The sequence below is a fragment of the Plodia interpunctella genome, chromosome 25 (genome assembly GCF_027563975.2).
Source record: "Plodia interpunctella isolate USDA-ARS_2022_Savannah chromosome 25, ilPloInte3.2, whole genome shotgun sequence".
NCBI classification, from domain to species: Eukaryota; Metazoa; Arthropoda; class Insecta; order Lepidoptera; family Pyralidae; genus Plodia; species Plodia interpunctella.
The window spans coordinates 6771252-6798039 of NC_071318.1; the positions used below are offsets into that span (position 1 = coordinate 6771252).

Here is a 26788-nt window from a genome sequence, read left to right on the forward strand (position 1 = left end):
AGCCAAAAAATCTTTATAAAGTGTTTACCTATTTAATTTTAATTAATATACTTAATTGAGAAACAAAACGCAAAAGAAAAGATTAAAAAGCTTATGTGACGTTTGACAGTGACAGTTTTAACAGCCACATTTTTAGGTTACAAAAACTAGGTAGCAGAATTCTTGTGTAAAATAAGAAAATTAATATAAATGTCTTCGATATAAAGATGTCAGCAGCTCTAGTTCGCCAGGCTTTGGAATTTGTCGACCAAGAAGGTGAGATAACCAGTTTTATTTGCGTCTTTCATCGTTACTTTTTACGTTTTAATTTAGTTTTAGGGCGGAATAAAAAGTGAATTTGTTTACAGAAGGAGTTGAGGTACGTGACAAGCGTCGTGGTGGGCGGAAGAAGTCGTCTGCAGGTCAAGGTTCGTCCAAATAAATTGCGTCATTTTAATCTTAAGTGTAGGTTATGACTCGATAAGATTCACTTGGCAGTAAGTTGATTGTCGCGAGATTACATAAAGCGCACGTCTGTTCTGCCGTAACAGTTGTAAGTGGTAGCTGTAGAATTATGTAATTCAGTGTTAGATTCGTAGTGGTAGATTATAAAGCCACCTAGCTAGGAATTGTTTGAAATTTTTATTAATTATGTCTATTAATGTGGGCATGCCGGCCGGCACATGTGTTTTCCTTGTACATTGTATTGAAACAAAGAGCAAAGTGCATTTTTTTCCATGCAAATGCAACATTATTCCATAATGATGTTAACAAAACATACAATACATAGAGAATATTGTTTAGGTAATTAGATATTGGATTTAATGAATTGAATTGTGTGGAATTTGAACCAACGGCCAAAGCTAGAAAATTAAAAGCTGAAAACTGACCATAGACTGGTTTATTGAAATTAACAGTGACAGTTCTTGATATGATAAAACCTTATCAATGATGATAGAGAGCCTATATAATTAATCCATGTCAATTACCAAAATAAAAGAAAGCTAGCAAAATATAACAGTGGGCATCTTATTTAAGTTATTGGCACATCCATTTATCTATGAGCATCTGGGCACACCACAATATATTAGAAAAATAAACCAAGTTAAAGGTAAAATGTTTCCTTCTAACTGTAGCTGTTAAAGCAAAGCATAATAAGAAATTAGACCTTCACAGGCACTGTTGTGTTGTGACATACATCTACTTCCCCAGGGGGAGTGAAGCCGTACAAAAGACCCGTGAAAGAGAAGCAGCAGAAGGAGCAGACAACCAACCAAACCATCAAGAAGCTGCTGGCACTGTCCCGACCAGCATCAGACAAGAAGACTGCTGAGAAGGTAATAATTAATACAAGTTTGAAAACTACTATCTTGTTTTGCGTGTTTGATAACAGTTAATGAAATATTTCTTAAGTAGGAATCTACAAATACAAAGAAACAAAAAATGAACTACCTAGTTTCATTTTTTTGTTTCCTTCAAGAACATCCACAAACTTGTTTAAAATTTTAAAATTAATGAGGTATGATTGAATCCAACTAAGATTAAGTGTTAATTTTTAAAAACAGGCCATCTATATAGAAATTAGGCTTTACAGACACATTTTAACATAAAATTTATACTATGTATGATAAAATTATTAGTTAACAAAGTGTCGCGGTTATCAGTTAATAAAGATAAGTGCATATTACACAACCAATACTTCCCTTTTTTGACAGAGGTTAAATCACGTTTTTCCTTTTGAGATTCGTACCTTCCGTACCTAAATAAAAGTAAAACATGTGTAAACAGTGTTTAATTGAATTGCTGTAGTATTTTAACTGCAATTAGATAAGATATATGTAGAATATGTGCAAATGATTATTATTAAACCGCTAGTGAGCTCACACCGCACCCTAAAAAACAAGTTTTTAACCAAATTTTTTTACTAAAATTCTGAAATCTGTGTTTTAGTGTCTGAATTAAGAGTGGGACTACATGTTATTGACAGCATGGGAAAGATATCCCAAAATTCCCCAAACATGTGAAGTCATAAGGCGCAGCCAGTGTGTCATAAACACAGATAAAACCTTCAAAGCACCGCGTGACCTTTGATAACAGGAGATAGCTAAGCCTTCGCTGACAGACGTACTCTAAACTATCAGATAGTTAAATGTAGGTTAGTTAGTACATGATAGATTGTAGTTTTCACAGTCTTTTTTAAACTTTTACCGTTCACACACGAGATATAATTATTTGGAGCTCTGGTTTCAATGAAGTTGTGGATTTTGGACATTATTTTGACACCTTAAAAAGGTATTTTTTTATTCATAAGGCACACAAACATAATACAGACAATAAAGAACATAATTAATTAGAACTAATCTGTAATCCACTAGAGCATGCATACTTGTACAGAATAGGAAGTGCTTATTGTTAATATATATTGAGGTCCTTTCGTTTTGCATAAGTAATTATGTTTTTCCTAACATATGTACATTGGCATAAAAGTGCTTTGGCATAACATTATTTTAGCATACTGTTTTATTTTGCAGTGATTTTGCATAACTCCTTTTTGATCAAATTTTTGCGATTACGCAAAATCTACTCAACAGATTTGCATGAAATTTGGGACAAATATCAGGTACAAATATCAGCTTGGAGTATTTTTTGAAATTGCCACGGAAGCGAAGCCCAGCTAGTTAATTATATCAAAGCTTAAGCTATAAGTTCAAATTCAGTCCATGATACTAAATAACTTCGAGGCTATATTATGACTTTTTCAAAATTGATACGACGAAACGATGTATTGTAATTTAAACATGATACTTTAGATTCTCTACACGGCGTAAAATATCTAAATTCATTGGATATTGGTCTCTATTACCAACCGGTCATATGAAGCAGCGGTGGTCTTATGGTTAAGACATATGATCGAAAGGTCCCAGATTCGAATCCTATTCGTACCACGATTCGAGTTTTCATTGACATTTGCTTCCGGTGAAGGAAAACATAGTGAGAGATGTGGATATAAGACTACTTGCCAATAGATGTGACTTGGTAGTCTTAGAAGTCATATCAGATGCCTTTAGGTGACTTGAATAAACTCTGTCACCAGCGTTGACGATAACACATGCGAAAAAAGAAGACCGATCATATTCTTCATTTAATTTCACTAAATGTAATTCTTCAAATTAAGTCTGTTAGGTATATATTTTACCTATGTCACTCATTAGTCATCGATATCATATCACATTCGTGATGCACGTTATTGTGATAGCTGGAGTGATTAAAGAATACCAAAAAGATCATCCTATTACCATGCCAGATAAAATTGTCGTTCATTCATTCATGTAATTCTAAGAAATTCCCCTGTCTCGTCTATTTGAACACGATAAACTCAGAATCAAATCCGTGCAGTAGTTTTTGAGTTTATCGCGAACAGATATACAGCGTCTGTCTATATATCTGTTTGCGATAAACTCAGAGAGGCAGAGAAGGATTATATTAGGTTTAATTCTATTCGTGTACCAAATTACCTCAAATTCAAACTATGAAATAGAACCAAAAATAGTTATTTCTTGTCCTACATGATAGCTGTTGTCATCATTCATTATTTTGATATAGAAATTTAGGTAAAGATAAAGAAACAAACGTGATGTGATAATTATTATGATTTAAATATACTTTGATTTTATTGGAGTCAAATCATCATACTTGTAACTCTTTTTTCTTAAAACTGGCACAATCCCATAAAACTAAATTTTCAATAGTTCTTCTTTTCTAATTTATATTTATTTTTTGAAAATCTTGACTAGTTTATAGTAGTGTTCATAGACCACCACTTGCTTACGGTGACGGAAAACTCACTTTAATTTATGTATGCGATTACTTGCCGCTAGATGGCGGAAGTCGTATCTAGCGCCAAGTAGATGCCTTCAGATGACTTGAATCTATATATTACATTCCCCTCGCAGTATGGGAGTCAGTCAGGCTCCTTATAGAAACACATCATACAAGAAAAACGATTAATGTTGCATTTAACATCGCATCGGCAGTAGTCATAGTTTTTATACATTTTTGACGTCAATAAGTGACGTATATCATCCTTTGTTCTAACTAATCTGCATGAGAGAGCCCAGTTTTACGTTGCCGATAAACAGTTTTTAGAAAATAATTAAACATGAGTATGACACATATCGATGTTATTTATATCAAGAAAGTATTACTTATCAACATCGCACCACCATCCATACTGTACAGTCGACACACATGAAACTATGAAACTACTCAAATCCATTGCAAATTTGACGCTATCACTACTGCACAGATATCCACGGGAAAATTGACGAGAGGCCTACTGTACACCGATAAGTTATCGTTTTATCATTGCCAGTTATTCATAAACGAGCCAGCTTTAGTGTGTGAATCAGTTTACTTGCGTTGCCCCTACTTGATAGTATTAATAGATTAATAGGTTAAAAAAAATAGGTCATAAAAAACGGTGAAGAAAAATCTTAACAAAAAAATACATTAGGTCAAGCTATATTTTTGTAAATTTAACCACAGCTTAATATTATTTTTCTTTTAAAATATAACGTGTATTAAAATCTTGACTTTGTATATTTGGAAGTGGTAACCATTGTTCTGTCAATTCAATTATTAAAATATTATGGCTTATGTAACGTAAACAAAAAACTGTATATAATTTGTTTGTTGAATACTTATTTTGTATTCAGTAAAAAGAAGAAAGAAAATTTACACAAATTAATTTCAAAGTCAAGTCATACATTATTTGAATTGAACATGCAATCAATATCTTGTCCACAATAACGACTGCTCCATTATTATCTGGATTTATATAACGAAAAAAAAAAAAAAGAAAAATGAAGCAATCGGATTGGTGTTATTATACAAGATGTGTGCCCTTGTTTGGGACAAGTGTACTAGGTATGTACCTTAATATTTTAAAACTGAAAAACATTATACTGATATTTTAACTCTCTATTGTATAAATTTCTCTTCACGTGAGTTCGACTCGCACTTGATCGTTTGTATCATAACTTTGCAAATTTTTACATCACGCTCGTTTGTCTGTCTGTACCGTGCTATTCCGATTTCTACATGTATAAGTAGGTATATACATTTATTAGATTATATTGATTGTTATCTATGATCATACGATGAGTGTTTACCATTTGTCATAATAGGTTCTAGTTCATTTCCAGTTCGTACTTATTCTCATATTTCCTAGAAGTTTATCGATCCACCTGTTGATTATGATAACAAATTATCGGAATGTAGGTAATGTGCAGTTAGGAGTGGAGTTATTTGATTAGTTAAGTTTTATTGGTTAAAGTGGTACTTGGTAACAATAAGATTGTATCTAACCGCGCACTGGCGCCTTTCTTAGCGAAAAATAACAAAATGACCTTGACAAATATATGCCACTTTAGATAAATAATTTTTAGAAAAGTATATAAGGCTTGGCTTCAGATTTTACTCAAGTCGCCTTAAGGCATCTAACACAACTTGCGACATGTGGTGGCAAGTAGTCCCATACACACTGAACAAAATTGTTAACCAGTGTGCAGTTGTCCTCTCAATGTTTTCCATCGCGGGAAGCAAGTAGTGGTATGAAATGGAAATAACGACAAGTATGCTGTATCTATTTTTTGTTCTACGTGGTATGTTGTAGACACAATACTATACATACAATATTGTATTGAGGCAGTTTTGATTTTCTCCCTTTTCGCATCGAGCTAATGTCTCCTGCGTTCCGTTGCAGATAGTACAGCGCGCGGTCAAAGGCAAGCCTCTGCTAGAACAGCGAGAGCCAAGGACCGAGGAGCGAGGGTCCATCCTGTTCGCAGACGACGCCGACACCCCTCAATAGTCCCTTCGTTCGTCTGGCGCTGGATTGCCGAAAGGTAAACATTTGTATTTGTTATCTAAGTTATAAATCTGTGTGGCTGTTCGGCGTGTGGTTCCGTCCTAAAATAGACATCCAATATCTTCCCGCGGATGTCGTATAAGGCGACTCTTTCTTTTAGAGTATGCTAACACTGGTGTCAGATTTTATTAAAGTCGTCTAAGGCGATTAAGGCATGCATAATCAGCTGATAGATTGACGTCAGGTAGGTGGTCGGTTGTAAAGTTACGATTCTTCATTGTATTGTGTATTTTTAAGTGGGCTTGGCGGCGTCATAGCCACGAATGAAACCAAGAATATAAGAGAAATCGAGATCTAGCTACAAGTCTTCGAGAAACCATGGGCTATAGGAAAGTCGAGAAAGCTTGTACATTTTTCGTTTTTACACTACGTTAACTCTTTTCTTGAATTAATGAATATTTATAATTGATAAATGTGTTACTCTATTAACACATTTACCATGTTCTCTTGGTGTTGTTGTGCGTATAAAGCACGAAAGATAGTCGCAAAAAAAATTAAAACGCTCATTGCAAGAAAACACGCAAGGCGTGTTTTAAAACTCCGTAAAATACGAATTTTGGTGTTTATGCAAAAAATATATTTATGTAAGAGAAAGAGTCTGCTAGGTATCACTAGAAACAAAAGCCAAAGCAACAAAGCTATTCTTAACCATTGTCTTTGGAAAGTATCGAGACCGTCGGACCATCTTTCTGTCTATATCGCTCATAATACAATCAAATAATTATGTGTACTTTAATCATATTATTTTGACCTCATTTTTCATTTAATTTTAAAATAATTTCTATAAACAACATAAAAGTAAAGAATGTTTATTTTTTAAATACGGATATGCGAATATGGGAGGACTAATTCGCATAAAATATAATTCAGAAAAAATACTGTTCCCTTGGGATATAGACGCGGACGAAGCCGCCGGTAAAAGCTTGTTCAAGTTCAGAAATAATTATGAATTTGTTCCAGCCGGGCATGCCTGTATATGGACATAGCTGACGCGGCGCTCGGCAAACTCCTGCTGATCTCCACGTCCACCGTCTTCTGCTTGTTCGTGCTCTGGCTCAACACTCACCCCTTCCTGGATAAAGGTGAGATATCCTGGGGTTAAGAATCTCAATCACTTTGCAAATTGGTGGGACATTGGACCTTCTGTCTTTGAAATAAGATGATGCTATTTAGCTATTGTTACTTACTTCGTCGAGTCGATCATTCCAATGGCATCAGTTAAAAATAGAATTAAGTTACTTGCTTACTTAAATAATTCTTTTTTCTGAAATTTTTCACGTCAACTTTTCAAAAATCACCTCAGTTCGCTGCTCGGTTTTGACGTGAAAAACGGACAAACACACTTTCACATTAGTAATTTCTCAAAAAGCTACAAAATACTGTCTGTAACTTACACCCACGTTCTAGATCTGTACATCAGCAGCGTACTCCCGGACCCGCAGTGGTGCTTGCTCGCGTGCGCCGTCTGGGGCTTGTGCTTCATCGGCGGCCTCATGGCCTTCACTCTCTACCACGTGTACCCCTATCTGTGACTGCGGCCTCCGACACCATGGCCAAGTTCAATAAGGACGAGTGGATCGTCATTGGTAAGTCGTGAGAATTTATCCGTTTAAGCTCGACAAAATGAATCAACCACTTTGTGTCATCATGTAAACTTGAGAACTGAGTCTTAAGAAATTGATAATAGCCGTTCTAGATCTATTTATCGAGTCTAAAAGACTCGATAAAAAGAATTCAATTGCCGCTTTGTGTCAAATTTACTACTACTGATCTTGAACCGATTATTACTAATATCTCTATTTCAAGATTCAAGATTTCAAGAATGTTATGTTCATGTTGCGGAAATTATTAGGCTTCCATCTCTATTCATTATGATTTTATTTCGAATTTTACTTTGCAAAAATGTGCCGAGCGTGTCATGCCAAAATTTAGGTTCAATTCGTAAAACGCCTGGCGTATTTTCGTGTATTAATGGTGGCATAAAGTGCAACTAGACAAAAGAAAAAAATACTCAATTTAAAATAATGACAAAAATAAAAATATGTATTTTTCTCTCCGCATAATAGGTACATAGTTTTGGCGAGGGTATTCTGTTATAAATTTAAAATGTCTATCTAGGAATATCCGGGGTCACATGCGGCGGCAAGACAACCCTAGCTAACAGAATAAAAGAGGCAGTAGTTCCAGTCTACGTTTTCCACCAAGACAAATACTTCTACCCTGATGACAGTCCAAAACACATAAAATGCCCTAGCATGGACCATAATAACTACGATATCCTATCTGCATTGGACATGGAGAAGATGTTTCAGGATATAATAGATACATTAAACGGAAGGGATAAGAGTCATGCGAATAATTTGGCAAGAACTGCGGGGAAGAAAGAGATAAAAGGCAAGAAGTTTCTGATCGCGGAAGGATTTACAGCGTTGAATTATAAGCCTATAATGGATATTTGTAATTTGAGGTACGTTACTTTTTAGTCAATTTGATTACTTTTAATTTCACTTTGCGTAGCCAATTTTATCTGTAATCTAAACATCCAAACTTTAAAGGCTCTCTATATATCAATACCTTATGCATTCTGTGTTTTATATTTTAGCTGCTTTCTACCTTTCTATCTTCAACATTTAAATAATATAATTTTAATCACACAGTTGACCTTTAGTGGCATCTTTTTGTTTATTAAGATTTTAATTAAGCTGTGAATAACGTTGTGGGTTACATAATTATCACACATTACACATACATATTTAATTTATATTTTAATTAAGACTTTATTGTGTAACTGTTTGTTATTCCGTACTTAATAAAATAAAATATATCTCTCTCATTCTCACATATTCTAGTTATATTCTTGACTGGTTTTACGATTACTTGACTAAACTTGTGAAAGTTTTTGTAACTATGTAGCGTTTTTTATTACCTAATAACACACGGATTTTTATTACCTAATTAATTTTCCCACTGTTGGGTAAGGCCCCTCTCTTTGTCCGTCTCTCACACACTGAAATTTTACTACATCCTCCCGCCATCTTTCCATCGTAGTTCAAAAATGTTAATATTTTCGCGGTTCCCTATTTTTATGCATGTACAATTTTATGTCATAACTAGCTTTTGGCCGCGGCTTCGCCCGCGTGAATTTCATGGCAAAATCTCAATTTTTTTTTATCGCGCACTCTGTAAGACTTCGCATTTTTTCTCATCTTTAGTTCAATTTTCTGTTTCCCGCTGCGTGTCTCGCGTCCCGCAAATTTGTCCAATCCCGCTTCCTGCTTTGTAATGTAAAGTAAATATCCCGTACCGTTTCTTAAATATTGTGCCATCATGTTTTTTGCCGCTCTTACTCTCACTCCCGCTTTCTGCAACGCGTGCCGTCCCATTTTCCATGACGTTTTACGTCACGGTTTTTTATTAACCACAAACGTAAATTAAACATTTTTTGTATATAGTATTACTGTTTTTTACTACAAAAGGTAAGTGTGCCAATTTTCAGCTTTTTATCTTTAAAATAGTTATAGGTCCCATACAATCTTTCACCCCCCTTATGAAGGGGTTGAGGGTTAATTTTCAGAAAAATCTGAAACACTTATTCATTACTTTGTTGTAAACAACCAAAATCCAATTTTTCTGTAAATATGAAACTTCAACGGTGTAGAACTTTCATATTTACAGATTTCACCCCTTTTAGAATTTCCAAAAATCCTCTCTTAGCACTAAGAGAGGATTTTTGGAAATTCTACATGCAAAATTTCATCTTTCCAGCCCAGCAGTTTCGGGTGTATGTTGTCTGTCAGTCAGTCAGTCAGTCACTCACTCAGTAACGAAAGAGTTTTATACTGATATATTGATACATAATGCGCCCATTATATCTATATCAGACTTTAATCGATAAAAACAATTTGCTTATATTCTGTTTACACCTTTCTACAAAATTTTATAGTAAATCGGTTCCGTGGATTATTTTAATTTTCCTACAGGACCCTCCTCATTTTCCGGGATGAAATGTCTATAAGATGTTAACCTGGGATTCTGAGGCATTTTTGATTCATAATTCATTTTTTAATTATCCTACGGGAACCTGACCATTCACCGGGATGAAATGTATCTAATTTTCCTACAGGACCCTCCTCATTTTCCGGGACGAAATGTCTATAAAATGTTAATCCGGGATTCTGAGGCATTTTTGATTCATAATTAGTTTTTCAATTATCCTACGGGAACCTGACTATTTACCGGATGTTGATGATATTATAAAATGCATCTAAGATGTTAACCCGGTATATAAGGTACCTACATACCAAATTTCAAGCAAATCGATCCAGTAGATTTCGAGTGATGCGCGTTCAGACAGACAGACAGACAAAAATTCCCAAAACTATATTTTCGTCATCTATATCAGTAACTAAGTATATTCCATGAAGAATTAAAAAAATATATCCAATGTACAAATCGACTTTTCTTCAATTTTATTATATGTATTGATATTGATACATGCTGCGCCTATTATACTTATCAGATTTTAATCGATATCGATAAAACAATATGTTTATATTCTGTTTACACCTTTACACAAAATTTTAAAATAAATCGGCTCCGTGGATTGTTACATGCTGCCCTCATTTTCCGGGATGAAATGTCTATAAGATGTTAACCCGGGATTCGAAGGCATTTTTGATTCATAATTAGTTTTTCAATTATCCTACTGAAACCTGACCATTTATCGGGATGAAATGTATCTAAGATGTTAACCCGGTATATAAGGTACCTACAAACCAAATTTCAAGCAAATCGGTCCAGTAGATATCGAGTGATGCGCGTTCAGACAGACAGACAGACAGACAGACAGACAAAAATTTCCAAAACTATATTTTCGTGATCTATATCAGTAACTAAGTATATTCCATGAAGAATTTAAAAAAACATCCAATGTACAAATTTGGCCTTTCTTCAATTTTATTATATGTGTTGATGATTTAACATGACATACTTTTACTTATCATAATAATAGTTACGCACAATATTAATTTGACATAATGTTTTAGACACCATTTTTTTACGCATACCTACCATAAGCATAACAATTTTTAAGCATAATATTCTAAAGCAGATTGGCGGCTTATGGGTGGCCCAAGGGCCACCCCACTGCACCCTAGCCTACTGCTACACTATAGCGCAAATCAAAATTATGGTAAAATACATTAGCCTAAACAATAATTATGCTTATTGAAAACGTATGTCAAAATATTATGATGAAAAATATATGCCTAACTCGTTATGCTAAATTAAATTAGAATAAAAAAATATGCGAAAAAAGGGGTGATCATCAGTGCGGTGTCCGGCGCAGGTACTACTTGGTCCTGGAGTACGAGGCGTGCGCGTCGCGGCGCGTGTTCCGGCTGTACGACCCGCCCGACGCGCCCGGGTACTTCGAGCGCTGCGTGTGGCCCGAACATCTCAAGTACAGAGCCGAGGTACGATTTAGCTAGTTTTTTTTTAATCATAGATAAATCGTTTCTTTTAACCTCGGTAAAATTTTCACCATTGTCACGAGCGTTAGAATTGTTAAATGTGATCAATCGGGAGGTAGACATATTTTCGTGCGGACTGCAGAAATTCACAGAAGTCGCGTTTGGATTGTATAGAATATAAATGAGTTTAAACCGATATGAAGGTTAATTGTAGTCATTTGTAAATACCTAGAAATAGCATCGGCACGGGTAACTGTAAGGATGTTATGGTTGATTGTAAAATAAATAAACTTAAAACAGATTGAAATCTTAGAATGTAGTTGAAATATAGATTAAGCGGATCTAAAGACATTTCAAACATTTACTCCTAAGACTACAAAGTAAAAGAACAAATTACAGCATATTCAGCCTATTTATTTTGCATAGTGAGTATGCGGGTTATCAGATGGTAAGCAAGCAGCCCATGGACAGACGGCGACAGATGGCGTTGCTGACTTTTTGAGAAAACGTTAATTTTTTGATTCTACCGCGGCCTATAGACGCCGTATGCTATACTTTTCTCTCGTTAGGGTTTCCGTCTGATCCATATAAATTTCAGATAGTGAGTTATTGTTAAGTGAGTGGGTACTATTTTTGTATTTTTTTTTTCTATTACAGATAGAGAAAGACCGACGAGTGACTCTTTTAGACGGCACCATTCCGGACGTGTTTACTCACGTTCTCAATGACGTGATATCTTTAGGCGCAGTTGATGTAGCGGACTAACTTTTGTTTTAGGCAGGTTTAAATAAAATGTATTATGGCGGCTGTCATACAAAGGCTCTTGTATTTCGATTATATACTTTAAAAAATATTGTTATTAACCTATCACTTCCCGCGCGGCCCGATCTTACGTTATAGTTGTTCAATTGTTTTTATTATCTCCAGGATCGAAGGGCTAAATCATATTGTTATTAATGATGTATAGTTATTAATAGTACAAATACAGAATCTTAGCTTTGTAGAACAAAAAATGTATGTAAGACTTTTGAGTCACGAATATATATTACGAATTTAATTATATTCTACTTGCCTATGATTTTATTTACACCAAATTTTTATTGTAGGTTTAAAATGAATTATGAAGTTCTTACACCTACACTAAGATCTGAAAGTCCTTAAAAATGGTATAAAGAAGAAGTTAGCTTTTTAAATTAATTGAAGTCTTCATACATTTGTATGGAGTCGTGTGAGTGATTGATATGAATTGTGAGTTGTACAATGGAACGGCTTATTTTGCGTTTGTATGAATTTTTGTAGAAGTCTGTGGCGTAGTTGTAAGCATTGTTAAATGAACTAAATAAATTATGATTATTACAGTAAATGTTGTTGTTACACTTTGCTCATCTCCTATCATCATCTAATTGGATATATTTGAAGCATTTGCTATTTGGGTGGACACCCAAATGACCAAAATCATTAAACACGAAATGTCTTGAGAAAATACTCATGGCGTGTCAATCAAAACGTGGTGCATGTTAATATAATATTATATAAATCTATGAAAAAGATATAAGCTTGGATGAATAAATATTTTTCAAGGGATTTTTAGCTTCCGTGCATGAAATATTCCTATATATTCTATATCCTCATTTATAAAGGTAAAGTGTGAAAAAGCGTCTAATTATTCATTTTACAATAGCATTCTAGATGTTACCCAGGATACCGTGAGGTATCTGAGGATACGACCTTGATGCCAGACCTTGATATAAGGTTATTAAAAGTTCAAAAATCTAATAAAGATTCAGATACTTACGGCATAGACAGAGCCAAGAGTTGCGAAACTTATTCGTGGAATTGAGATTAAATAGTGACAGCTTGATAGCCTATGAGAAGAATCTGCAGTTTTTAGCCTTCACTTTTCCAATTTACACGGGAGAAGCAGCTGGCAAATCCTATTTTATTTCGCTTCCAGACCAGCATGGAAGACGACGTAAAAAATAAAGAGTAACATGGTACTCACACGCCGCCGCCGTCGCAGAACTTCCTGGACTCCCGCGGGGAGTCCTCCGCAGGCAGCGAGCGTCTGCCGCGCTCGCCCAGACTGTGGTCAGACACATACATTAACTATTTATGTAGAAGACTCTATAGCTAGCTATAACTACCTATTCAAACATACAATGCAATAATACTTTATTGCACAAACTCGGAAATGTACCTACCACGAAACGTAATACACATAGCACGTCATGGAATCCACGCTTTTTTTACACGATGCGTACACAATATGGGAAAAAGAGAAAGAATATGGACGAGATTTTAGTAACGTGCGTACTACGTTTTTGTATGTATCGTGATAGGCCTTCTCATTGCAACGACACAAAATTGCAAAAACAATACTCACTCGTTAGTATGAATATCATGCGTATAGTGTATAGGCGCAGGCGTGCCGACGTTGGGCGGGTTAGCGAATCCATTTGTCGGGTTGACGAACGCATTGGACGGGTTGGCAAACGTATTGGGTGGGTTGGCCAAACCATTGGCTGGGTTGGCCGCGTTGGCGGGCAGGTGCGCGACTCTGGGCAGAGTGTCGTCAGCGCGGAGCACGGGCAGCGTGCGGGACAGGAAGCGGAGGGTCTGGTTGCGGATTAGTTCACTGGAATTTAGAATACAAATGTTTTTACGATCTCAGATTTTTTCACTAGTAGAAAATGCCATATGGTGTCCGTCATTTGGACATATTTTAGATTTTGCTTGAATAATATAATATAATTAAAGGATTACAGTATTGTCCATTTCAAGGATGTAGGTATAATTTATACATCTGATTTTATTATGATATATTCTTCATCTCACTCCTTTGCAGTATTTTTTGTGTCTATTCGAGTGCATTCGGTTTAGCTTCATTTGTGTATTTGACAGAAAAATAACACAACAAATTTACTTTTCCGAGTCCAATATTAAAAGGATACTCACAATGGATAGGGTTCGCCATTAGGGTTCTGCCCCATAGGGTTCCGTGGTATGCTGCCTCGGTTGAGGTCTCCACAGAGGTTGTGCGCGCTCACTCTTGGCCGTTTCTCGCTCACCTCCGCGCAGTCCGTCGCCACTTGCCGGTACGGAGGGGGGCGGACTCTGTCAACAAAGGTTTTAATTGGATGTTGTCTTATTTTTATGTTCAAAGGTCTTCGCTTAAGAATTGATATACAAAATAGTTTTTTATATTCTCAGTAAGGCTTTTGAGCATTAGGGACAGATATAATTAGAAGGAAAAATCTTAACTATTTTTTTTGCATTTTTAAGACTTCACAATATTGACCACATTGTTTTTTTATTTTTTTAATCATATTATAAACAGTGTAAAATTCACACACAAACATGAAATACATAGACACAAAATATGAGTCTGGCGTATCTCGTGTATATTTCAGTGTGCCAAACACGCTAGGAGTATTTTAATACGAAAGAATTTTATTATCCCGTCAACTGTACCAGCGCGTATAATTCATAATGGCGTCAACTGCGTAGGTAATACATCGCCGCCGGCCGCTTATTGTTTGTAATAAATTTATTTTACGAAAATAAGCACATAAATTAAAATTAATACAAGAAAGATACATATACGCGGAGTTACCCATCTATAGGAATCACTTACTGATTGTAATTCATTCAACAGACATGTATATTAGAGAAATAATAAAAGACATATTTTATCTTCTACAAACCATGGTATGATAATAATAATAGTAATCTGTCGGTTTCATTCGTCTTCAACAACAGACTTAAAACTTCCTAACCATCCTGGCCATGTAGCGTTTAACTGTCAGTTAAAGTCTCCACAATAGAATAAAGCAATTCAGTGAAAGTGAGCTTCAATAGTGTCACGAACAAAGTGGCTTCTCTCATTTGGCGTATTATTATAGTATTTACTTATTTCGTTTCGAGTGCGTTATTGCTAACACCGGTGTCATATTTCATTCCAATCGCCCAAAGGCATCTGACCAACATCTACTTATTAGCAAAGTAGTCGCATACACACAAGTGAACTTTATTGTATAAGAAATGTATCAATCGTAGTTATATATCTCCTTCCTCACTGTTATTATACACACAGTCAGTGTAGTGTTTCTGTACTAAAAGTGTGTAAGGTGCAGAAAGTTTCGCTGAGTTATTGCCTTTTTGCCTTGCTGCAGCACAACAATTTGTTTAATTTATGCTTTTTATTATAAGACTTGTCTGTTATTTCTTTGGTGTCTGGCAAATCAAATTAAAGACTTATCTATCAATATAACACGAGCATTACCTAGCTATAACATTTACTACCTGGGTGGTGTGGCGTTGGGAGACTCGACAAACGCGTAGTATCCTTCAGGCGGTTCATCCGTCGCGTCTTCTGCTCGGGGCTCCACTGGTGCTTCGGGCGTCGTCGTCTCTTGTATGCTGCCTGATGTTAGGGATAGGAGGACCTGGAATTACGAGATGTTGAAAACCCGGCATTAGTGGGAGTGGGAACAAGTGTATGACGACCATATCTCATTCCACTGATAGGTAAAGGCGAAAGTTTGTATGTTTGTTCCTTCTTGTGAAGGTTAGGCCAATAAATTTGGTATTCAGGTAGCCTTTGATTAACACATAAGGTACTTTTTATCATCCGGAAAGTACGCGATTCACGTAAGATTTAGTTAGTCTTTATGCCGGCTCCACACTGCCGCCAAGCAGGATTGGATGTGAGCCGCCTAGAGTTAGATTATCAGTAGGTATATAAGTTCGTAAGATTATATAAGAGCTAGTACTTTGTAGCTTTCGTAAATATTATTTAATTTAGAAAACGTGATGTGAAAAAGTGCCTGTGCGTTCGTCTATGAATTTATATTTTGCCCAATTACGAGAAATAAAATCTCATTCAAAAGTCATATGGGAAAATCTTGGTGTAGGTCGTTATCTGTATCTAGAAATAGATTTATAAGTGGCCCTATACTTATTCACACTTAATCAAAGTCCCAGATCTGCCCACACCGCCCGCCGAGCCACTTGCATACAAATGCAACTTGCACTAGAATTCGACTGAGGAAACCGCATATTAATCTTGGACTTTCCATTCCTTAGACATATCAAGTGACTGCGTGTTCTCTATGTCGCGGTGATAACGGCGAGTTTGCTTTGGACAGTCTGACTTTGACTGTTCTGCTGGCGACTGTTCTTGTAGCAAGTAAATAATTACAGAACTATTAAACCCTAGAGAGGAATTTTATGGCTGCAAGATTATAGATTTTAAAAGCTATTCCAAGGTAATGTTAAATTAATTTATTGCCTCGTAAACGTAAATTTCTTATTTCAATAGTTGTAAGCATCTGAGTGCTTATTTTATAGGTAGTAATTGTAAAATCTTCCATCACAGCACTAGTGAATCTAAAAGCATTGATAATTCGGTATATATTTAATTTCATATCTGTTAGAAATGTACCTACCTATACAGTTTATAATCCTAATTTTATTCAAATTATAATGTAAAAGTTCCAAGGTCGCCAGGTAAACGTCCCTATAATGGTACAGGTGGTATCCACCGTTACCGGCGACGGCCTGCAAGCCGGCCGGTGTGACACTGACCTTACGCTGTTTAACACGCGGTCACTACCGTTTCGCTTGTGGTAAATATTAAACAGGTTACCCTAGACGATGGACGGTTATAATTCTCGTTTTTATTTTAACTACTGCTATCTAATTTTAATCTAACTTGAATACCTCGGTATGGGTACAAATATTTTTTATTCGTGATATAATTTGACGCTCATGTAATAATACAGATAATTAATCTTTCGAAACACTAAAAGGCTTATGTTATCATACTTAATTATAAACACACTGGACCATCCTAGAGGTTTACGTGAATTAATATTTATCCATTCTAATTACCCCCCATCCCCCATCAATTGCTTTCTTCAAAGCAGTTACCGACCTCACAACAGGTAGGTTACCAGTTCCCACAAGATCCATACCACATCCATACTAAAAATGCGCCATTAGCCAATTATGTGACAATAACGTGAACGGTGTCGCGTCGTCGTTAATAAAGTTGACATGACTGCTTTGTAACTATCTATCTATTATAAACTTAAGGTCAGTCTAGTGTAGTGTCGGTACTGTACAAAGTCGCTATTACCGCGGCCGCGGGTAACAAGCTTGGAGTGTACCTACTTACAAAAAGTCATTATTTTAATTTCCTCCATCTCGAAATAACGATGTCACATCAAATTGCTCCATACGAAGACGAATTCTGAAGACTGACGACACAGGTAATTACACGAACGGTACCGTGACTTGATGTTGAAATTGCGACATGACCGCACTTGTTCTACCTCCAGAGGACAATAGAAACAAGAATGATAATTTGTCATCAACGATAAGTTTATGATGATATCATTCAAAGCGAGGCATATAAGATTGGTATTTATAAAGTAATAAATATAGTTAAAAATAGAGCTATAAAAGTAAAAACATTCAAAGAAAGTAGTGGCAAAAAACTCGTTAAAGAATTTATACAAATCAAACTACATGCTACAGAACCGATAACCTCATAAACTACAGACAAATAGACACAAAAACGCTACACATTATATCAAATTGGGGCCACATCAGTTATGACACCTGTAATTCTATGACCTCATTCAAGACTTAACTCGCAAATTCTGAACACAATTATAGTAAACAGTACTCTATCGCAAATTACATGTAATCAAATTTGCAATTTGCTATGATACAAATGATAGTAGGTACTGAGCGAGCGAAAACAGAGAAAGGCAAAGTTAAATTGATAGTGGTACAGGTAAAGACAATGGGATAGATTTTTATATAGTACTGACTGTGATATAAAGTTAACAAGATTGAAACAGAGATTGATTATTGACAGAGATTATTATAATTTGTTTCATGGCATATGCAGCATTCGATTTTTGTTATACCATAACATTAACATTTAGAAGCAAGATATTATCTTTTACATATAAACAAATAACTCTTCAAAACACGAGTAACCTCGCTGAACTAGAAAGTGAAAACCATAAGATTACGGCAATGTTTATTCTACAGGTTTTAGTAGTAAATTATCTTTACATTATATTTTTTATTTTTTTCTTCTTCCATGCCTCTCTCGTGCTTGACTAAAAAGCTATAAAAAACATTCCTAGATGGAAAATAAACTATATTTTTATTCAATTTATTAATTAATGTCAAATCTCCCAAAACAAACATTAAGAAGCCAGCATTCCAGACCGACAGCATTCGAGGTTGGTGATATTTTACAACTTTGAGATATAAAAAACTTCGTACATTAGAGCAAACAGACATCTTGCCTCCTATAACAAGTATTGTATGAATGTCAAAGAGGAAAATGTAACCTCCATATTTTGAATTCTCTCCACGCTATGAAAGTCCGCTTTCTGAGAAGCAAGTAACAGTCGTCATTTGTTTAGAACAGTCCAGAAATTTCTCCGGAGCTGTTTGTGACTCAGACAGTTGTCATGATCTTACAGTTACCACAAACTATTTAATAATTTCACCAGGATTATGGGCTACGCAACAGAGGCGCTAGATTTAAAAGTGGTGTAATGTCGATGTCCTGCTAGTTAGAAGTAGATATAAAATTAGCTCTTCAAGTCCAAAGACAGGTGGGCGGAAACGCTGTGTCTTATGAAAATAACAAATTTGACTTCATCATTGATCTGATGGATGTGTGATCATATAATGATATGATGGTATGCGATTAACGTCTGTGAGTCTGTGACGTAGGTGCCCAGTTATAATAATGCAAAAATAATCAATTATATAATATTTATATACTCTAGAGAAAACACGTACTTAACATACATATACTATATATTTCAAATTAATTAAATAAATTACGATTATGTTTTTAAATTATGATAAAAATATTTTGGAATGGCAATAAATTCTTTTCGAAACTTATACTCGCAACGGTGAAAATACAATCGAAGAATATAAGATGATAAATCTTACAACACGCAACTGCAAAATTAAACAAAAACTGTTATTACCAATTACCATCTCGGACTCAAAAGTGTAATCATGTTCTCAACAAGATCACACGTCTAAAAATGTTATTATGACCCTTAACTGAACACAAACAAGGTGTAACATATTTAAGACGTCCGTATCAATTACCACGGATGTATGAAGAGCCGTACCGTTATGACAACAATCAGAGCAAGGAATACAACCACGCGTGAAGCACCGGTGGTCGATTATAAGGTAGGTTACCTTAACATGTGAATGTCATCTGTTGGTATAGAGACTGACTATAGGGATGATTACTTTATGACAACCGTTACCCTTTTACACAAATTTGATAAAAACACTCATTAGAATCCTCGGAGATGGTCTCTTCCTTTAATGTCCCATACATTCGTAAGTTTTGTAACTACCTTCGATGATAAAGTGGCCAGACTATAATGCAATATATTTTTTAGGTAGTAATTTAACTCATATCTGTGATGATATTTTGATGTCCAAGTACACAACAATTTTAATCTTTATTTTCTCATAGTATTAGAGCTGCTAGGAAATGGACATATTTTTCTCCAACCTAGGTGCATTGCATGATCCACATACTTTACGACGGCTATCATAGAACGGTACTAGCGAGGAAACTCGTTCCTAAGTAGATTGGACTGCTTTTATACCTTGTTTGTAGAGGACCAGAGGGTTTCGATGCTATTTTTGACATGAATTGCTATTTTAGTCAAAGTATTTATAAATTAGCAAAGAAATGCCAAGAAAAAAAATAATAAATTGAGAAATCGTCTGCCAGTTACGTTACGACTGCACGGTATCCGCAGAATACCAGCGCCCTGATGTATCTATTTGGTACTTCAAGGAAAATGCCGAGCGGAGGCTCAGTTCGCCCACTATTTAAGTACTTAGTTATGATAAGGAAATATTGTATTTTTTTTTTGTTCTTACTTTTGTGGCCAAAACAGTATTTAAGACGATAGGAGGGAAGATAAGTTCGACGTGTCTGTGTATTTATATATTTGTCCGTGGCATCGTAGCAGCCAAACGGCGGAACCGATCAAAATTGATCAAGTTATTTTTTATTCGAAAGAGAATTTATTTGGAAGTTTTCTTAGCTATGTTTGGAAAACGTGTATTTAGCCGTTTGGAAATTCTCGACTTATAGATGATGCCAGCAACAGTGTAGGGTTTTTTAAATTTTCTTCTTTTATTCAAATTCTCTTATTATATTCTAAAACCAATTGTGTGACATTTTTGGATTGCGGAATAATTCAGCCCATGGCTCTTTTGCCTTGTCAAAATGTCCACGACTGGTACCTATTTTGTGGCTACTTAGGCTCCCTGGTCTTTGTCATTTGTTTGCTAAGTACCTATTTCAACTCGTATTTTTTTAATGAAATATAACCTAACTAATATTATAAATGCGAAAGTAAGTTTGTTTGTTACCTCTTCACGCTTTATCTACTCAACCAATCTTCTTGAAATTTTACATGTAGGTAGGTAGTTTGAAGTACCTATATTAGAAGGACACAGGGTACCTTTCGTCCCGGAAAATTAACGCGGGCGAAAGCCACGGTCAAAAGCCGAAAAACATATAAATTCTATTTAGCACATAAATATTTTAATCTCAGTGCCGCCTTGATGCTGACGTCATAGGTCCCGTTAGCGACCTTCACCCAGTGACTGGGGTCAACGACCCGCTGATACTGGTCCACCCGGTCCACCACTGACCCGGAGGAATTAGGCCAACCAACCATCTTGTAGTTGTAGCATTTCATTAATTCATTAATTACTTGTGCTCAGTAATGCTCAGACGTCGTGTCGTATCGAGACGTTAAAAGTAAAGCCGAGGATAGAGAGGTGTGGATAAGTAAGAAGAAGAAATCCTAAACGTTAGTCTTGGGCACTGAAATTTTAGGTAGGTACAAATTAATGCGGGGATATACATATACTTAGTGACCCAAGAAGTGCTGGCTCGATGTCGTCAAGGACATGCGAGTTAATGATCCGACTCAGGATGGCGAAGATCGCGAAGTGAAGAGAAGAAAAAGTAAGAAAGTGGATCCTGCGCTACGAAACTCAATGACTGTAAAGCAAGCGGGGAAATGTTCAGATGTGAAGAATTGTAATATGCGTATAGTAGGTAGGCCACAGACAGATAACAGATTCAACAAACTTGGCGACACATATGGAAAGGGTACTTCGTTGGTTTTTTTTTAATGAAAGTCTTATTATTAAGCTTACTATTGAGCCAATAATAAGTTTAATAATAAGACTCAATAGATTGGCTCAATAAATTGAGCCAATAATAAGATACAAATAACTTACAATCTAAGATTACAGAGATGACAAGGTAGCAATAGTGAGTACTATACCCCGAACCGTTGACTGTCTCCGAACTAAACGCGTGTCTGTATCTCAGAATCAACTCAGATATTTAGAGAGTTAATTTCATAGATTGCTAATATATATTTTTCTTTCTATTCTATTACATTATGGAGCTACTTTTATGTCCATAAAGTTATGTAGATGTTCGGTCTGTGACGTGATCCAATGTCACCACACGTGAAGCGGGTCGGAGTCCCGTTACACTTTCACAACTTACTACGCGCTCGAGGATATGTTGCAAAGAAAATACTGAGAAGTTGTTGTGAAGGATCCTCATTCTACTTAAAGGTTTCGGTATCCACAGAAAATTACAATCAATCAATCAATCAAGAATTTAAATGTTTGTTATAATACCTATATCTTCCGCTCTAATAAATCATACTTCAAAACATTAATCGATGAGAGTTTCTCTCAATCATCAAGTACCAATTAAAACCTCGCTTTCCAGTAATTATTTACAAACGCAATTAAAGGTATAGTATAATGATATCTCATAGAATGCAGTTGAAATATCTGTACTTATTTATTCCAGAGATAAATGATAATGATGAAAGATTAGTATAAATACTTGTATTGATTAATTCTAATTCGGTGGGACACAGATCCTTGGTCGTGACGTACAATCGCAAACGAATCGCTAAAATTGAAAATAATAACAAACAGGAAGAAAATATCAAAATCATCAAATTTAAAAATCGAATAAACAGTTATTCAAAAACATTAGGGCTGGCAAGAGTAAGGAAGGCCAAGAAAAGGCCTAAAATAAGGTTTGTTTATAAAATTACATGTGTTCGAGAAAAATAGCATTAATGCTAATTTTTAATTTAATTTTTTTGACGCGTGTAAGTTTGTACTTTGTATTTGATAGATTGCCGCATAATAGTAAATAAAATAATATTTATGACGTCCAAAACTATTTACGTATTGGCAAAATCCATCGCTCCAAATACCATAATCCAAATCCGAACAATGTCAGCATTAGCATAAGAGCTAGGCGTTTACCTAAATCGAAGCCCACTCATAAAATATGCATGGAACGGTAACGGAACAGAAGAACGGTACTGCATACACCACATTCCACTGGCCAAGTGTGACACCAGCTTTAGATGTTATCAGGAAATTCGAGTTAAGTACAGAAAAGTGGTAATTTCTACTGAAAATAAAATTGTCTTCGTACAAATGTTCACTCGATGAGAGTTGAGGTTGGAACTCAAAAAGGTAGTATCTTCTCCCAATATATTTTAAGCTCGATAAAGATCTTTAGAAGGTGAAAATTTGGAAATCCCATTGAGATATTAAAAAAAAATTATCCAGAAATTCAACATTCACAAGGACTTTTACTCTGTTTATTTTATGAAAAACGACCGCTGCCTTGCCTTGCGTAGCCAGTACCAATAAATTTATCTTTTCGATTCACCACCTACACAGTTAGTGGATATGGAGTTGTTCTATTGTAGGGCGGAACCACACACCATGAAGCTACCTATGTCCTATAAGAAATTTAATACTCAATTAAATTAAGTAGGGCGAAATAATTTTGGGTATTGTTAAGTTATGATGATAGTTGGTTACAGTTGACTTAAGATCAATGTAAATCTTGCAAATAAATGATTCTATGATGTAATGGTAGTTGTATGCATGAATATATCAATAATGTGAAGAACTACTGCACATCCTTCCGTCCTTCCTTCGATGTCGTACGAGGCTACTAAGATACACATTGCCCTGGCAGCTGATAGGCAACAACAGAATTCCCAGGGAGGGTTGAAGTCAGGCGGATGGCCGGTCGTAAAATCACAACTCTATTGAGTCTTCAACGTTTTAAAGTATTTTTTTACTTTTACCCCGGGCTTTGCGCGTCACAGCCCCGAATCAAACTGGGAACACGTGAAAGACAGAAAGAGACGTAACTGCAAGATTATTGTTTACGTGTCCTCACAATTTATAATCCGCAAGGATTTTTATACGTTTTCACCAATATAAGGTGTGATTCCTGAGGAAGGTATAATTTATGTAGATATATAATTTATTATGGTTTTATCCAAGCGAAGCGGCTTAAAGGCGACTTCTATGCATTTTTCTGCAAATGATAGGCTTTTAGTAAATAATTTTGATTATAAGTCAATTGTAGATTTGGCATGATAATTGTCCGTAAAATGTTATATAATTGTAAGTGAAATATTGTTAAGGGAGTAACGGTTTTCTTCAAAATCAATTGTCAACAATGAACGGCCAAGTGAAAACAAAAACAGAACAAAGCAAAATACGCTTAACAATCAAACTATTGAATGGTAGAAAGCTATCGTTAGATGTTTAGAACGAAATGGTCTTGTTTCTACAGGCATCGGCGCTTGACTGACTGTTTTCTAACAACCAAACATCGCTGTCGTGCCTAAAAAGACAAACAGGTTCACACATTCAATGAAAGCATGTTTTGGAAATTATAATGAGGAGAGAAGATTGAAAATTAAACTCAACAAGTAAGTCATGATCATCAATGTATACATATTTTAATGTCTGTTAGGGCATTGGTTTATACTGAAGATGTGGTTAATATGTAAACCTACTTATTTGTTGACTTTGTACCCATGATTTGAGGAGTGAACAATACGAGTATCACTTAAATTACTATGACTTAACATAATATGATCCTTTCTATGAAATTTACTAGCGCATTCCGTAGAATAATATTGTATTCTCCGATGATAATATCTATCGAATTCTCTTAACTATGCGTGTTCCCGGTTTCACTCTCGAAGTTGGCGCCGATTTTCGGTTTATATTTAAAAAATATTTTTTTAAAGATTTTTTGACCGGCCGCCTGCCTAACGTCAACCCACGAAAATGCTACTGCTTCTCAGCTGTCAAGACTTATCCCTTATTCGCCTCGTACAGTAAGACATGGAGTGATCCTGTTCAGCGAGAGAGGTACAAAGGCAATTAAGAAATTAGTTCTCTACCATTATTTCTAACCACTGATAAACTAGTTGCATATTGGCGTCCAAGAAAAAATATTTTCTGGAATAAATTCACATATAAAAAGAGCCGTTTTGTTGCTTATAAATCTGATAAATCTAAATTCTTCATCTCAACGCGTGTCTTATACGTAACTACCAAGGTAAATTATTTAAAAAATTTACTCACCAAACACCAAATTATAAATCGCTTCATTTTTTTTTAATTTCCACACACACAATGTCAGAATGTAGCACAATCACCTTATAATTTATTTTAAAAAATAAGAAAAAAATATCAACTTTCGAATGCCGCGCGTTGCACTTTTTGCCGCGCTAACAGAAGGTTAACTTTTTAAAATTTTTACTTTTTTACGTGACGTGCGTTCGGAAGTGCTCAGTGGACTGTCGTAGCGAGGTCGCGGTGAAAGAACGGGATGTTCAACGGAGAGAGGATATCTATAGAGCTGACATTCGTTTTATGATTTAACGTTAGACTGAGTAGTAGAGTCCGCGTCACTATATAAGTATAGGTCGTCGTCGTGATCGTCGTGGACATAGGTCCACTTTCTATAGTATAAATATATATATATATTTCATAGGTCTTTTTCATAGGAAAAAGATTACAGATTTAAATACCTACTATATTCTTGAAATGGAGAAAGAAATGGTAAGTAACTCTATTCAAATTACTAAGAAAGTTATTGCGTGTTTTATTTCATAAAATGACCACAACCCTCAACTATGAAGAACATACCTTTGTATTCATATAAAAAGCTTCCAGTGTGACATGCATAAACAATATAAATATACCGACAATTAGTTGCCAGTCGCGAATAGACACATACGACGTTTATTTTGAAAAAAACATTCTTTATCCTGCACATAATTTGCAAATCATAAATAGTTCACATTCAATTCTTAATTAAGCTTTGATTTGTATTAAGTTAAGTAATTCTAAAGTTGTTCACAGATAGCGTGGTGGGAAGTTGAGCATGGGTAGTGTCTTACAGTCTCGTTCGGGGTGGAGCGCGGCCTGTGGCAGTCATTGTCATGACTTCGTTCGTCCTTATGGGTTATTATGTTCTATTTTAGGAAAAATAATCTTACTTAGATTATACTAATACTTAAATGAAATTGTTGTGGCCTACACGAGTTTTTTTTACTATAACACAATATGATAAGAGTGCTACGTAGTTACAATACCTACCTCGAGACATAAAACACGTAACTAATACGTCATTGCATCTATATGTTCTTTTTTGCACGGTGCTTACACGATAAGGGAAAAAGAGATAGCATGTGTACGTTAGTAACATACGTGCTTGTGTTTCACGGTTGGCCTCTGTGCCATCTACCATTGACGACGAAACACACAAAAACAATCACTGTCACACCACACTGCGCCAACGCTATCGTCTTTGCTCCGTTCCAATTTGCATCAGCAGTATGTAGGTCCATGCAGTACTGCAGATACGCCTATGCAATCTTAAAGTTGACATATAACCCAATCAGCTTATTCCTATTTTTAGACAGCAAATTTTAGAACAGGCAAATTTAGGTAAACTAATACCTACCTATAGGAATGAGCTTTGTGAATGCATAAATGAATTGCCGTCGATACATTATCGTGTAGTAACAACTCGCCGAATTTTGGCTGGCTCGGAATACATTGCTGTATTTTCATTACAATAAATAAAAGCCCACATACTACGCATTCACATCGACATCTGTCCAAGTTCGGTGATAGCGCCTATTGCTAATGCTAGCTCCACATTGTCGCCGATCTCAGACACATGCCGACGCGAATCCGTGAACATTGCGTAGTTAGTATGAGTGCTTTTATTTGCCACAATAATAAAAGCAATGTGTACCGAATCCGCCAAAGTTTGGCAAACTTTCGACGACAGTGTGGAGCCGGCATAACACTGTCAGGTTTTATTGAAGGCGCCACAACGTTTCTGTTATGATTTGATACGAATTTTCGCCATCTAGCGGCAAGTAGTTGCACTAGTGAGCTAAATAGTCAACCAAACATGGCCAACGAGGGACACCTAGCT

At 35.6% G+C, this 26788-nt stretch overlaps 2 protein-coding genes and 1 long non-coding RNA gene across 5 annotated transcripts in view; 2 read left to right on the plus strand and 1 right to left on the minus strand.

Annotated features, from left to right (window-relative positions):
• The window catches only part of spz6 (spatzle 6), a 29333-nt gene extending 4181 nt beyond the window's left edge, over window positions 1–25152 (minus strand). Inside the window, exons 1-5 of the mRNA XM_053764067.2 lie at window positions 24919–25152; window positions 15682–15824; window positions 14335–14493; window positions 13763–14014; window positions 13382–13462 (exon numbers count right to left, since the gene is read on the minus strand). Of these exons, the coding sequence (XP_053620042.1) occupies window positions 13382–13462; window positions 13763–14014; window positions 14335–14493; window positions 15682–15824; window positions 24919–24945 (662 nt within the window). The 5' untranslated portion in view covers window positions 24946–25152. The remainder of the gene's footprint in view (window positions 1–13381; window positions 13463–13762; window positions 14015–14334; window positions 14494–15681; window positions 15825–24918) is intronic.
• Window positions 394–5759, plus strand: LOC128680725 (uncharacterized). The gene is made up of 3 exons (XR_008405894.1): window positions 394–532; window positions 1192–1316; window positions 5744–5759. It is a non-coding gene; the product is annotated as an uncharacterized LOC128680725 (long non-coding RNA).
• LOC128680724 (uncharacterized protein) lies at window positions 5864–12742 on the plus strand. 3 transcript variants are annotated; one of them, XM_053764071.1, is made up of 6 exons: window positions 5864–5885; window positions 6869–6990; window positions 7316–7494; window positions 8027–8375; window positions 11226–11382; window positions 12037–12742. In XM_053764071.1, the coding sequence occupies exons 3-6, from the start codon at window positions 7458–7460 to the stop codon at window positions 12142–12144; spliced, it is 651 nt and encodes a 216-aa protein (XP_053620046.1). In that variant the 5' UTR covers window positions 5864–5885; window positions 6869–6990; window positions 7316–7457; the 3' UTR covers window positions 12145–12742. The 3 variants fall into 3 exon arrangements, with proteins under 3 accessions (XP_053620046.1, XP_053620048.1, XP_053620047.1); XM_053764073.1 differs by having other exon boundaries at window positions 11239–11382; XM_053764072.1 differs by having other exon boundaries at window positions 11256–11382.
• Window positions 25153–26788: the final 1636 nt, after the last annotated feature.

Bases quoted from the DNA above. Each gene is read 5' to 3' on its own strand.
- LOC128680724 (XM_053764071.1), top strand. From the start codon at position 7,458: ATGGCCAAGTTCAATAAGGACGAGTGGATCGTCATTG. The intron at 8,376-11,225 runs GTACGTTACTTT...ATGCGAAAAAAG, and splicing joins ATGGATATTTGTAATTTGAG to GGGTGATCATCAGTGCGGTG. The intron at 11,383-12,036 runs GTACGATTTAGC...TTTCTATTACAG, and splicing joins ATCTCAAGTACAGAGCCGAG to ATAGAGAAAGACCGACGAGT.